Here is a 15642-nt window from a genome sequence, read left to right as displayed (position 1 = left end):
GTCCTAAGAAAAAACTTGGGAACGGATAACAGAACAAGGCAACGCACAACAGCAACAGAGAGATGCACCCAAGGGATAGGCGAGAATCTTTGCAATGACGGAGCAAGAAGAAGATCAAAATCAAAAGGTTTTAGCAGGTAATATCCTCATATCTTACTTATTAGCCTATGTATTGATAGATTCTGGTACAAGTCATTCCTTTATATCCCTTAAGTTTGTACATAAATTGTGTAATAGTTGAATCTACACGTTTTCCCTTAGTAGTATCTATCCCCTCAGGAAATATGTTGAATAATGATCACATTGTTAAAACGGCAAGGATAGAAATTGAGAGCAAATCATTGGAAATGGAGTTGTAGGTGATACACATGAACGAATTTGATGTGATTCTTGGGATGGGTTGGCTATCTAAGAACCACGGGAAAATTCTTTGCTTTGAGAAAAAAGTGGTCATTCTAAATTAGGAGAAAAGGAAATTTGTTTATCTATAACAAGGAATGGACCCCTACCACACGCCATTTCTACGATTAAAACACAATAGATCTTGCAATTGAAAGATAGTGTAGGAATACTGACGTCAATGATAAGAAAGGAGGAAAACAATGACACATTATGTAGGAGGAAGTGTAGTTCACCGGTTCATTGGAATGAGGTTGGTAAGCGAAAGATGTTGGGGCGAGATATCATTAAGCAAACGATGAAGGCTATTGAGAAAATTCGAGTTAGAATGAAAATTGTCTAGGACAGACAAATGAGTTATGCTAACAAAAGAAAAAAAGAATTGAAATTTTTGGTAGGTGACAAAGTATTTCTCAAGGTTGCACCAATGAAGGGAAAGTTGCAAACAAGGTTCATTGGTCCATTTGAAATCTTACAACGTATTGAAAATGTCACCTATGAGTTGGTTTTACCCCCAAAACTTTCAAGAGTGCATGATGTCTTTCATGTGTCAATGCTTCAAAAGTATGTCCCTAATGTCATGGTCAACGACCAGTCCATTGATTTTCAACGGGGTTTGAACTACGAGGAAGTACAAATAAGGATCATTAATTAAAAATTTCAAGTACTCAGAAATAAGGTGATCCCCTTAGTGAAAGTACAATGGCGCAATCACTCCGTCGAAGAGATAACTTGAGAAAGAGAGGTAGAGATGCGAGCTAAGTACCTATGAATATTCTATGAATTTCAAGGTAAATTTCGAGGACGAAATTTATTGTTAACGGGGTAGATTGTATCATTGTAATACCTATGGCTAATTTTATTAATTTAGCTTTGACCCATTAAAAAAGAAAATGATACTATTAATATTTAGCCCAACCTTTTTGTTTTATTTTTCCTTTTGGGCTTAAACACAAGTTGTTAAAATTTTATCCAATTTTAATTAAATAATGGAGATAATTTTTTAATTTTATCTCTTTTAGTTAGATTGAAATTTTAAATGATTGAGATAAAAATCAAATTCCTATTAATGTAATACTTTAATTAATTTATATTTTATTTAATGCTACAATAGAATTGAGAAAATGTTTCAATGTTATATCTTTCAATTAAAATTGAAATATAAAATCATAAAGATAATATTTTAGTTTTATCTATACTTTATTTAACTTTAAAAATTATAGAGATTTTTTATTATTATTTTAAATTCATTATCTTATCCCATTAATTGAAATATGATCAAGATAATGACAAGATTTTATCACTTTTAAGATAAAGAGTTCAATTCAATTAGAACTCTCAAAACATGGTAGCCTCTATAAATAGGCAACATATGTCCCATTTTCAAATACATTCACTTCTCTGTGGAATACAAACAAATACAAATATAGTACATTCTTTAGCACGTTCGTCAAAAGTTGAAGTCCCAAATATTCCAGTATTTCTCTTATCATTTCCATATAATATAGTAAGTGTATAAGTATTCTTTTATGGGATTATATGCGTACGTTAGAATTTTTGAACATTGATTATGAGGTCACTTATGTATGTTGTTCTAAACTTGAACTGAAGCATAGTAGCACTACCAACCAAAGTTTCATACCACCTATATTCCATTTAGATTTTTATGTCTCACCATGTATATATGTATGAAGTTACTTAAATTCTATACAAATATTAATCCATGTACTTATATGCTTATTGAGATTTTGTCTCACACCTCCCTTTTATCCCCTTTCAGGAAATTGATGCTTCGTAGCAATTAAAGCATGAGAGGGCAAGCAAATTGGCAAGTGAAAGAAACCCACCAAGCTTTTTTTTTTTGTTAAGAACTTATTTAATTAATGGTTTGATATTAAGATTGTTAAACTTCTAATATTTTATTTTATGTTGACAACGAAAAATTTTATGTACTCAATCCTGCAATTTCATGACATTATTTAAATGAATTTCAAGCTTTTGAAAGTACAATACGATGTTCAAGATATGATTTTAGTGGCACTCGAACTTTAGTGGGATCAAACCAAGTTGCCACCGTTAACTATGGAAACCAATTGTTATGTGTGAATATCCCATCCAAGTAGACAACTACGTGGCACACCAAAAGCGATAATCCTATAAGAATTGATTAATAGTTTCATCACACACAATTGAATACTCCAATTAAAAATAACAACAATTCAGAGTTCCATGATTATAAGAACAATAATTCAGATGGCTACCATTAGCAGTTGCTACATAAACTTTAGACATTACAAATATGTTTAACCACTACCTCTAATGGGATAAGTAATCACATTCTTTTCGTTTCACAACTACAGCGAACTGAGCTTCTTGTTTAGCCTCGCAGTACAGGGATAGTCTCCTAAGTACTTCGTACTACAATATATTCTATTTCACGTAATGGGAGTTTCTAATGTAATGAACGTCAGAAGATTTTGCCAATTTTTTATCATTACCAACCTTATTTTCCCCAATCACATAACCAGTTTCTACTCTCCATAAAACGAACGTAACAAAGATCATCAATATAGTTCCTTATGAAAGATGGAAGTTATTTGGTAGAATAAAATGTTCTTTATTCAAAGACAAGCTTTTACTTGATAGTATTATCAAAGAAAGTAAATCATCACATTGATGCCAAACGGTATAAAAGGAACAGGACAATACTGACTGTGTCTATCCCAAATTCAATATGTGCATAATACATTTCTCGATCAAACGAGTTGAGATCTGATGTCCAATTTTCACTATCCAACTGAATTAATTATTGACCCGTGATTTTTAAATTAAAACGTCATCTCAAATTTATCCTCGTCAATTCACCACTAACCCACCAGATTGATAACAGAAAGAAAAGGAAATGCCGGTGATGAGAAAATGGGTACCTGGAGTAGGTTTTGGGAGAAAAGAGAATAATGTGGTCCTCTCACTTCGGTGACACCATACCTTCTCGGCTTCTCTGGTCGATCCTCGTCTTCGAAAAAGCTCTTCCATCTGTAGGCTGCCATCTCTCTTCTATGTTTCCTCTCAGAATTAAAGTATGAAGTTTACAGAGGAATCGAAAGGAAGGACCGTTCTCGATTTTAAAATAGTGAAGCAGTGAAGAATCAAGAGGCAGGATGAAGTCTTGAGCGGTTTCTAGAAATTTTGTCGACTTTTTCCTCATCAAAGATGGGTCCCGTTTTGAGCTCTGACGTGTCAATTTTGCATGAATTTTATATTTTTAATTGGAATGCTGTTTTTACGGTTTTACCCTTGTAATTTTGCCCAGTTTGATTCCAATTTTTGGAGTAAAATGCGTTATAGAAAAGTGGTTTTTTGAAGACTGTATGATTGAAAAGTAAGAATTTTTTTTCGAAATATGTGTATAATTATTTTATTAAAGAATGTATAATTAAAAATGAACTTTGAAAAAATAGGGCTCAAACAAAGACTTTATGTTGCTTCATACTAATCTGATAATCAAGATTAATTATGTCTTACAAAAATTACACTGAGTAATCTCCAAATTTAAATAAATAAATAAAAAGGTTTACCGTTTCACGTTAAATATATTTTTTTCTTTTTATAGATTCAGTCCCATTTATTTTTTCAAATTTATTTTTTTGTTTTCGAAAATTCCGATAACACGAAGAGAAATTCAGCCAGACAGTTATTCAACTTGTGGGCCTTAATCCGGTTGAGATCCATCAAACAATCTCCTTGACTCGATTCAATTATTATAGTTTCTTAAAATTAGTTTTAAGAGGTTTAAAAAAATATTAAGAGTCTGTTTGGGAGTGATTTTGAGAATTGATTGTTTAACCGTTAGAAGAAAAAGCAGAGTCCACATGTAAGAAAAGAAGTCAAATTTAACGGCTGAAATAGTGAAATAACGATAAAAAAAACCAATTTTTCAGAGAGAAAAAATCACTCCCAAACAACTCTAATATTTAGTGAGACAGATTTGAAGTTTTGGTCACATCAATCGGACGCACATAGCTTGTTTATGCTATCTTTGATCCATATCAACATTGCACATTGACCGTTTTAAGCCTCGTGAATATGGTATGAATTTATTCCCATTTGTCCTATACGAGTTGTGCAATAACGAGGGCAAAATTGGGCCGATATTCAATAAAAAAATTATTTAATACCGGAATTCTGGTTTTCATCACTCCCAAACAGGAGCTAAGAGAATATCACGCGGGTTAGGCCATGCAGAAATGTAAGGCCCATTATAACCCACTTGAAAAGGTAACCCAGCCCAATCCAAGCCCTCAAGGTGCCATGGACAGTCCAGCCCACTTGAAAAGCCCAATCCAAGCCTTCAAGGTGCCGGTGCCACGTACAGTCCAGCCCAAGCTTATGCACTTAACTCACAACAAGCAAAGATCTAAGAGTGTGTTTAATTGACATGAAAAATATCACTTAGAAAAGAAAATATTTTCCATCTTTTGTGGAAAATAAAAACCACATCTACCTAAAGAAAATGTTTTCCTTAAAAACAAAGAAAATTAGGCATATTTTCAAAAATTGGAAAATGTTTTCTATGGAAGAAATAACAATCAAACACTCTAAGTACGAATTTTGGTGAAAAACTAATATTTTCCATGGAAAATAAATGTAATCAAATACACCCTAAAAGATATAAGGCTACCAACTTTATGAGTCTAAACATAATACAATGCTTGCTTATATTTAATATTGTTTCATTTATTCTCAATGGGTTATTCAATTATTTTATTAAACTTTAAAAACACTGATCCAAGTCATAGTCTTCATTTATCCGTCTAGACTCCGTTTTTCATATCTTTTAGAACACTGCTTTCAAGACTCGTCTAATATAGAATTTCCTCAAAAAACTGTATTTAAGTGATGATCCCAATTTTATTTAATATGTAATTTTATATGTAACTTGTGTAAATATAATCGGGTAAGGAATATATACAAGCTGTGAAGCCACTTCCATAGATGCACTTGACAATGGTGACAATTCTTTTCTTGTTCCCCCCATGAAAGGAATCCAACTCTCCAGAGCAAACGTGAAGCAAAAGCATAGTAAAAAAACAACTTTCAAGACCGAAAAAATCCCTTTTTTTCCAGTTAATACAGCTAATCTTCTCATATAAAACATCCATCCACTTTATTCCTATTCCATGCAGAGGGCGATCTATGTTTATATAAGACATTTCACGTTTCTCCAATGGAAAACCTACGTCTGAAAAAAAATGGCAAAATATATCGGCTTCCTCGTGTGCCTTTTGATCATGATTATGGACATTATAGCAGGAATTCTTGGTATTCAAGCAGAAATTGCTCAGAACAAGGTATTTTTCGTTCAAGAAAAGCTTGTAGAAACACTTTTTGCTCTTTTATTGCGTAATAATAGTTCTCATTTACAGGTTAACCATCTGAGGGCTTGGATTTTTGAATGTAGGGACCCTAGCTACCAAGCTTTCAAGCTTGGTATGGCTGCAGTGGTACTCTTAATAATGGCACATGTTATAGCCAATTTGCTTGGAGGGTGCATTTTCATTAGATCCAGGGAAGAACTAGATCAAGCTTCACCTAACAAGCAACTGGCAGCTGCATCCCTCATCTTGTCATGGTACCTTATTCTGGATTATGTCAAGCATTATGATTATTCTCTTATAGAACAATTTCTTATCATTCAGACATCTATTGATATAACTTATGGTAATGGACCAGGATTATGCTGGGTGTTGCATTTATACTGCTGATTTCTGGAACATTGTCAAACTCAAAATCAAGAAGAGATTGCGGAATAGCACATCATTGGCTACTGTCTATAGGAGGAATTTTGTGTTTTATTCATGGACTCTTTTCAGTTGCCTATTATGTTTCTGCTACTGCCTTCATCCGAGAAGAAAAGAAACTGAGTCAACACGGAAGCCATGAAAACCAACCAAATCAAGATGGAGCCGAGGCCTGATTTTTCCACTACAAGATCATCCGGAATTATGTTTCTTGTTTTCTTTTTTACTGAATTTCATTGAATTTTAATTTCTCATGTTACTGGGTGACCAATGTGTTTTTCCCGTCCCTCAGAAGTCTTTCCGAATGAATTTCTCACTGTTGGAAAGTTGGAACTATACTGATAATCTTGTGAGGAATATTTAACCTTAAATTTTCTAATTCTGAAGAATTTAATATAAGGATCTCATTCCTTTCTTGTTGCAACTCCTCAGAAGGTCACTTAAGATGAAGTGAGGTTTCTTCAATTATAAATATGTGCTATATTAACCAACCTAGAGCACTGCAAACATCAATCAGAAAACGAAGGTGAACTTTCCGTCCTTTTCATAGAAAGGCAAAGTAGAGGGTGGAAAAGCAGGGGGAAAACATGGAAAAACTAACATATTCAACCAAGACACAGAAAAATGGAGGATAGTCAATAAGCAATCAACAAAACAGAGAAACATATCAAAGATCAGTACCCCAGACATGTTTAAGCAGGTAACAGAAGAACAATTATATGTAATGTGCCAACAGTCCTCAAGAGGAAAAATAAAAAAGGGGAAGTAAAGAGGGTGTGCCTATTTCATTGAACTCCAAGCATAATAGAACATCAAAATATTAGTTCATGAAATCATTAAATAGAAAAATAATTCGTTACTCTGACTTCCTCCATTTCAACTAGCAGTATATTTATATCTATTCCTAACATGATTACGATAATAGCCCAGAGATGGAAACTCCTTGACAATTAGATGAAATTGGAAGTCCATTAATCAACTGTTCGGCAAAGTTTTTTGAGATTATAAGGTGGTGGTCCCATGAAATAAAAATTGTGGGTCCAATGAAGTGTGTGATTAAAAATGAAATTCGACCAGATTAAAATCTGTAAAAAGCTTTACCAAGCAAGAGCTAAGACGTTGATATTATCATTAACTGACCTTCAGTGCATCATGTACATCATGAGACCCTCCCTGGAAATACTTACATTTAACTAACTCAAATCAAGATTAAATTATAGCTTCAGCTGCTGGCACTAGAGGAGGCCTATCAAAAATTGTCTTCCACTTTCCCATTGTATTTTTACCAGTCTCAAAACTTATAGCTCACTTTTAGCAATTATCAATGAATCTCCAAAAATGTCATGTCGAGAACAAGAAGAAGATTTCGGTACACCAGGAATGGTTTGTACACTCCCGATAAATAGTATTATAACCTCTAGTCAATGAACATAGATATCAAAACAGTTCCACAAGAATCAAGCGAGACCCCATATGATGATAAAAAATGCAGCTAATATCAGATAAGTAGGAATACCAAAAGATATCAACAACTATAAAGCATATATAGGCTATTGATAAAGATCAATATTGAAGAAGTTAATAATACAGAGCAAGCTGCAGAATTCACCAATTTAGAATATACACTATAAACAAGGAAGATAAGCTAGGAATTTATATGTAACTACACTTAAAGCAGAAACAGATATCTGATAAGTTGTCCAGCCAGCAAACCATTGAAAAGAACTTACCCCCTGCACCTGTCAACAACATCAGTGATCAGTTGCCCTCATAACATTCAAAACCAGCTTGGTCTGAGCTTGCATCACTTCATAGATCTTCTCTTCAAGCTCAATCTCTTCCACTCGCAGCTTCCTCCACTCTTTATGCCCCTCAATTTTATTTTCTCCTTCAAAAAATTCTGCCCCAGCCCTCAAAATCCACTCCCTCGTGCTCAAACCATTGTTACTCCCTCCACCGAAACTACTGATCATCATCTTTACATCAGCACTCGCAACATCCAAACTCTTCACTTCCTTGAAATTGCTATTTTCAACGTTAGTAACCCCCTTATTAGGGATCTTCCTCGTAGCAGTATCGTTTGCTTTAGGACTCCCCACTGCTTTCTCTCCCTCGCTTCCATTGTCGTTCTCACTGCCCCATATCTTTTTTGACAAATCAAAAGCTTTTCGCTCGTGGGCCTTTAAGAAGGTTCTCTCTTTGCCCTCCTTCTCTTTACTCTTATTGTTCTCATACTTCTTTTTCAGCCTCCTAATTTTATCCTGCAACTGAGTCCTGGTCGCATCCACATGCAGGTTCTCCCTAATAAAATCATGAAAATCATTCAAATCAGCAACTGGGTCGGATTTTTTTTCGGAGGCATAATCAATCATGCCTTTGAGAACCACAATTTCATCATCCTCGCTCCACAACCTTTGGAACAACTGTTTCTTCGAATCATCGTTACTAGTACTCGCCGGTTTACCCGAAGTCTCAACGTCAGGAGGAGGTTTCTTCTTTGACCTCTTGTTTTCCTTAGCATCGGCCTCTTTCTCCTCCTCTGCGGGGCGTTTAGCACCAGTAGGCTTCACCTGTGTGCTGGGCTGCGAAGCATTAGGCTTGGATCTAGGTTTCTTAGCAGCAGCAGCAGCGCTAGTAAAGGGCTTTCGTGGCCCGTCTGTTGGCTTGGAGAGCAGGGGCCTCACATTCGAGTTGACTGGATCGGTGTCGGACACTGGTTCGGATCCGGACTCTTCGTCTTCCTCCTCGGACGAAGATGAAGGATCCAGAGGTTTCAACACCAGCTGCGGTTGGGATTTCTTAGGGCCTGGCACTGTCGGAGGATTTTTTGTACTCGGCGTCAGCGTTGGTTCGGAATCAGAACTGGAAGACCCTGCTTCATCTGATGAAACTTCGTCATCATCCTCATCAGATTCTGATTCCGATTCCGACGCGAGGGGTTTTTCAGGTTCACGATTTTTTGCCATTCTCCAAAAATGGGGATCTAGAGTCTGGAACAGAGCTCAATTGTGAGGAGAAAACGGTGAAGTGGAATCTTGATTGACTTTAATCAATAAAAACCAAGCTTAGCGTTATAAACGTAAATAACTTGAAAAAACAGGGGTTTCAATCCAAATATTTCAAAGCCCACCCAATTTATTAAAACTTGAGATTTCATCTTAAAATGTCAACCTTGTTACGATGAGTAATCAAAGATCTTGTAAGTTGGTTTATATCATCTTTAATTGATATAAGATTTTATTTTTTAACATGCCCCTCCCCCAAGATGATAACTCGTTTGAACAAATCAATTTTGAAATTCGTATGTTCATTTTTTGAGTCTTAATTAGATCGAGTCACTCATTAAAGCGTAATGGGCTCTGATACAATATTAAGATTTAGCATTGCATCTTAAAAGATCAACATTGTTAACAGGAGTAATCCACTTTATAATTTGGTCTATGTTTCCATCTTTAAACGATATGGGGTTTTATTCCTTAACACAATTTCTAGTGTGATCACAGTTACAAATCGAACTTCAAAATACCTCACATTGAAACATCATATCATTATACTCCCTCACCCATCCAATTTTGGACGTTGCCACGAGTTGCTCTTCAATCTTCAAAATACTTTTCATTGGTAACTTAACTTTAGCAGTGAACCACTATGTCACTCATGAGTTAAATGTTTTAACATTCACTCAACTTTGGGTGTGATCACGGATTACTCACCGAACATTAAAATGCTTTCCATTGATCTCTCAAATTTAGGGCTTTATATTTCAACACTCATCAAACTTTAGGTGTGCTCACAGTTACTCATCGAACTTCAGAATGCATATTTTATTTTATAGCTCAATTTCATCCTACAAATCAAATATTAAAATTAAGACAAATTAGTCTAGTCACATTTTTATGTTACGTAATTCGATTTATTATTATTTATTCCAAATCATATAACTTTACGTACGCTGAGATAGTTATGAAATAGAACCTTCGTTCTCCCTGACGGCACTTGAGAGATTCTTCTACTACTCTGTTGAACAAATATTACCTGCAAAATGTGGTCGGGGATTCCTCCCCTGTTGTACCTCCGGATTGAGAAGTAGTATGAGATTTTAGAACATAGATTTAAGAAGAAAAGATATAATGAATATTCAGATAGAAAAATTTCAAGATCCATACCTATTTTGCCTTAGGTGTATTTATAGGTGACAAGATACCACGTGTCTCACAAAGCCCCTTCCACTACCCGTACATTCTGAGTGGAGGACATCTATCTATCCAGCGGTTGGTTGTGTTTGTGATAACCGTTAAGTGATCTCCATCTAACCCAATGATGATTTCGTGGTTAAGTGTTGTGCCCACCGCGTAGGGGTAGATAGCCTCATAGTGGTCGACGAACCGACAAAGACGTAGTGGGCCTCATAGTGGTCGACGACCAGGTATGGACGTAGAAGGCCTCATAATGGTCGATGATCCAACAAAGACGTAGTAGGCCTCATAGTGGTCGACGACCCGACATGATTATAGACCACTTATTGAGTAGCCTTCACCTTGTTGGTCATCGTATACAATTATTAGTGTCATCCAATATCATTAGCCACTCTACCTTTGTTGATATTTATCGATAAGGGGTAACATCTTCTTCCTTCCACACATTTTTTGTCTACTCATCTCTCATTGATGGCATAATATACTTGGGTCGAACAGTCCAAATGGTGTAAGATGGTGACAACATTGCACACATGACACCCTATGAATGGGTTTGATTTTTTGGGAGAAATTTTCCCTAAAAAAATCCAAAGCTTTGCTTAGATAAGAGATGAGGTCTCCATTCCCATTCATTCCTCCTTCCACCAATCCTCTTGCTCATTCAGTAGTCAAGATAACACTCTTCTCTATCTCCCTTTAATCTAGGTTTTTAATCTTGCTTTTTCTTTCTATTATGTATCAAACTGAAAGAGTAAGAATGAGAGAATGAATGTGTTGATTGATCAATTCAATGATGCCCGTTTGGGTCCTGGGCAAAATCAGCCAGTAAGGTCGGTCAATGCCTATCGACCAGCTACGGTTGACCAGCCATGCTAGTCGATCGTCGACCCGCTAAGAGGTTGGTCGGCTTGACTAACCCCTCAACTGGTCCACTGGCTGGTTATCCCGCAGGCAACCCAGTTGAGCACCCTTTTGGAAGGTCTATTGTTCACCTCATGATTCTGAAAGCTCGATCCATACGATCGAAACTCAAATATTCCAACCAAGTTCTCCTAAAAGATACCTTGGGTCAATCGAGTTCTAGGATTAAAACTTATAAATTGGTTGATGTCCTATGGATAAGGTTGTTGCTCTTGATATCCCAAAATGTTATAACCTCTACAATTTCCCACTTAAGTTGGAAAAATCCCTTAGTAGATTTGGTCGTGCTGATGATTACATTTCTAGAGCTCCCAGGCCTAAAGAAAGACTCCCCGAGTCTAATCCTCGCGAGATTGTCATGTGTAAAGACATCATAGATGGTAGTTTTCGTTTCCACATTCATCCCTTCTTCGTCACAATTTTCAATGATTTCACCTCACCCCCAATCTGATAAATAGCGTGGAGGAAAGCATTGTATTTCTTGTATATCTACCTTAGCAAGAAATTTCCACTTTATGTAGAACTTTTCAGGTGTGTCTTTGAAATGCATGAGCTAACTTAGTATAACGAATTCGTCTACTTCACTACTTGGGTCCCATTGCGCTTTCCAAAATTTAGGAATTCCAACAACGGGTGAAAGTCCTAGTTCTTCTTTGTTTGACCTCTGGTAGGTTAATTCCCCTTCAATACGAATTGGAGACACCCTCAAATTTGTCTTTTCTATAGTCAAGTAGAAATCACTTCCCTTATAAGTGCTCAAATCCAATAAGTGATTGATATGCTACCTCTTACACTCGACTTAGGGCCAGTTTTGACTATGTGAAACATGTTGATAATGGGGATTAGTCGTCCTACAGTAGGTTCTTTTTCCTCGTCTATATTCTTGTTTCCTATATGTTTTTACATGCTATTTTTAGGCGTGGCGAATTTTGTTGCGTGTATGCAAACATGGACTTTGACTTGGACGAGGTGTTGAAGACCTTGCCCATGTCAGGAAGTGATGATGGTTTCGTTCCTGCTGATGGTAGGTTCTTGTATACATCGCTTTTGATTTCATATTTCTACGTACCTTCACTCGTTGTTCTTTGAGCCGGATGGATTTTACCTTGTATGCATGTATGAAATTCGACCCGGAAGAAACCATGGACTCTATGCTGAAACAGAGGCATGAGAGTGACATAGACCTAACTCCTGCACCATCAAAGAGAAGGAAAATTGATGATTGAGAGGTAGAGTTCCATGCTACAGAGGAGATTCCTCGACCTTCTGACGATCCTAACGAAGCTGCCCCACCGTTTGTGCCCAGAAGGACAGCTCAAGCCACATTAGGTGTGAGCGCAATGACTCTCTTCTTAACTTTGGATTCCCTTCTACTCAGGGTTATCATGAGATGGTGATTCTTCGGTCTTTGGTGACGTGCTAGGGTCAGAAAGTACTTGTGTTGGTCGAATCTGATAGTACTGTAAGTTTATTTGTTTATAGTAGATTCATACTGGCTTGAGCCTGATCTTTTTAATCCTGTGAGGAATTTTCTTCGTCAACAAATACCCTGTGTTATTTATTTTCTAGCAATTTATTATACTAGGACAATTTAACAAGGATAGATTGCATGTGAATTTATTTAGACTAATTAATAATTGTGACTTGTTGCAATTATTAATTAGTTTATTTAAATTTCGCATAACCACCTATTTACTCTACTCTAGGCGTCAGTTGGGTTGAACTGCATAGTTTTAAGAGCACTTCTTTGATCACAATCAAATCATTCTGTCAATAGAGTGAAAGTTCTTTAGACCCTTGTAAAAGTACTTTTTGACTTCCAAAAAACCTCAACAGAATACACTTAGGACTTGTTTGAGGCCCATTTTTTAATGAGAAAACTAGATCATGTAATGGTGATTTTTGGATAATAGTAATTTTTTGAGAATTCATGATAAAAAAATAGAAAAAATTTGGATGTATGTGTAAAATTATTTTATTAAGAGAATGTGTAGTTGAACACAGGTTTAAAAAAAACATGAATATTTGTAGAATGGGGCTCAAACTGGAGTTCAATCATTTATGGATTAGATATATATGTCACATAAACTACAATACATAAAATGTATTGAAGGTTACCACATTTAAGGTAAGATGAAGAAAATAGTGCCGTGCATTGGCAGCCTGTGGTGGTGGGTGCAACATTTTTAAAAGGTAAGATAAAAACATTTAGTGTAATACAAATTTAAATTTATTTTAATGGACCAGTAAAAAGATTATTAATATTGTATCATTTGTATGTTAACCTTTTTTGTTCTTTTATTACTTCTTAAATAGAATTACTGTAACATTTTTTTTGATATAATTAAGAATAACAAATTCCTTGTTGCTTACACAAAAAAAATCATTTTGATTATATCATATGTTTCTCAAAGTTATTTCTACACCCAGAGTGTAAACTTCATGTTGCACGTCCCCCTTCATGTTTAAGTTTGTCCTCTCATGCATGCCTAATACTTGTCTATCACTTTGTCTTCTTGCCTATTAGGTTGTGGCTTTGCAGATCAAGCTTGTTGAGTCCAGTCCACGCCACGCATCGGAGTTGATGCCCCTCATTGAGGACAAGAAGAAGGAAGCTCATTACCACAAGAAGAAAGTTTCTTTTTTGAAGAAGTCTCTTGAGACTTTGGAGGCTCAAGCCCACGAGCAAGAAACTGAGATTGATAGCCTACGATTCGTTTTGACCCGAGCACCAGAGGAGGCTGTGGAGTAATATAAGGCCTCTGCTGAGTACACTAAGGACTTGGAGGTGTCCGTGGAACAGTACAAGTCATCATCAGATTATGCCAAGGCCTTGCATTCATACAGGAGAAGGCGATGGCGGTATCTATCAATTAGCTATGGAGTGGATTTTCGATGAGCGTCCTTCTATCGATCCATCAAATTTCGACAGGTTTCTGGCACAATGTAAAGATAAAGAGAGTAGAGCCCATCTGTCCAAGGCTTTCGAGTGCACATCATGAGATGGGAGAGAAGGGACCTCTCGCTCAAATTGAAGCATTCTTTCATTGTGGATCTTCTAGCACTTCATGTTGCTATTTATTTTTGTCATTTGATTATCTTTTGCTTTCTTCCGGTCTAGGATGTGAGCAAAAAAATCACACTTCATTTTGTGTATGAACGTTTCCTTATTGAACATTATTGTTGCTTAGTTCTTTCTATCCATCTTGATATATAGGGGCCACTTGCTACTGCGTAAAAGTTAGTTCGCCTACTCTCGCAAAACTTTCTTTATTTGATTACATGGTAGCTAGTGGACGTTGTAATGTCGAATTGCAAAGCCCATCGGGCCGTGTTGAGTTATAGAGCTCCAGGTTTAGTGGTTTAGGGTTCTAACCAATTTTTGGTTCCGTAAGCTCTCTTCTACGAGGGCCAAATTGGGCCGATATTCAATAAAAAAATTATTTAATACCGGACCAACAATCAAAATTCTGGTTTTCATCACTCCCAAACAGGAGCTAAGAGAATATCACGCGGGTTAGGCCATGCAGAAATGTAAGGCCCATTATAACCCACTTGAAAAGGTAACCCAGCCCAATCCAAGCCCTCAAGGTGCCATGGACAGTCCAGCCCACTTGAAAAGCCCAATCCAAGCCTTCAAGGTGCCGGTGCCACGTACAGTCCAGCCCAAGCTTATGCACTTAACTCACAACAAGCAAAGCTCTAAGAGTGTGTTTAATTGACATGAAAAATATCACTTAGAAAAGAAAATATTTTCCATCTTTTGTGGAAAATAAAAACCACATCTACCTAAAGAAAATGTTTTCCTTAAAAACAAAGAAAATTAGGCATATTTTCAAAAATTGGAAAATGTTTTCTATGGAAGAAATAACAATCAAACACTCTAAGTACGAATTTTGGTGAAAAACTAATATTTTCCATGGAAAATAAATGTAATCAAATACACCCTAAAAGATATAAGGCTACCAACTTTATGAGTCTAAACATAATACAATGCTTGCTTATATTTAATATTGTTTCATTTATTCTCAATGGGTTATTCAATTATTTTATTAAACTTTAAAAACACTGATCCAAGTCATAGTCTTCATTTATCCGTCTAGACTCCGTTTTTCATATCTTTTAGAACACTGCTTTCAAGACTCGTCTAATATAGAATTTCCTCAAAAAACTGTATTTAAGTGATGATCCCAATTTTATTTAATATGTAATTTTATATGTAACTTGTGTAAATATAATCGGGTAAGGAATATATACAAGCTGTGAAGCCACTTCCATAGATGCACTTGACAATGGTGACAATTCTTTTCTTGTTCCCCCCATGA

The 15642-nt window shown here is 36.0% G+C and overlaps 2 protein-coding genes across 2 annotated transcripts in view; one reads left to right on the top strand and one right to left on the bottom strand.

The window, feature by feature from the left end:
• LOC111395984 (protein HEAT-STRESS-ASSOCIATED 32) overlaps positions 1-3572 on the bottom strand; it is a 15904-nt gene extending 12332 nt beyond the window's left edge. Inside the window, exon 1 of the mRNA XM_023022225.1 lies at positions 3327-3572. Coding sequence (XP_022877993.1) covers positions 3327-3449 — 123 coding nt within the window. The 5' untranslated portion in view covers positions 3450-3572. The remainder of the gene's footprint in view (positions 1-3326) is intronic.
• A 1867-nt stretch (positions 3573-5439) lies between these two features.
• LOC111396513 lies at positions 5440-6867 on the top strand. Its single transcript, XM_023022932.1, has 3 exons — positions 5440-5750; positions 5826-6031; positions 6133-6867. The coding sequence occupies exons 1-3, from the start codon at positions 5652-5654 to the stop codon at positions 6374-6376; spliced, it is 549 nt and encodes a 182-aa protein (XP_022878700.1). The 5' UTR covers positions 5440-5651; the 3' UTR covers positions 6377-6867.
• The last annotated feature ends 8775 nt before the right edge of the window (positions 6868-15642 follow it).

This window comes from Olea europaea, chromosome 6, assembly GCF_002742605.1.
Source record: "Olea europaea var. sylvestris chromosome 6, O_europaea_v1, whole genome shotgun sequence".
Classification (NCBI taxonomy): domain Eukaryota; kingdom Viridiplantae; phylum Streptophyta; class Magnoliopsida; order Lamiales; family Oleaceae; genus Olea; species Olea europaea.
The sequence above is the reverse complement of the archived record's forward strand: the minus strand, read 5'-3'. Positions and strand labels throughout refer to the sequence as shown.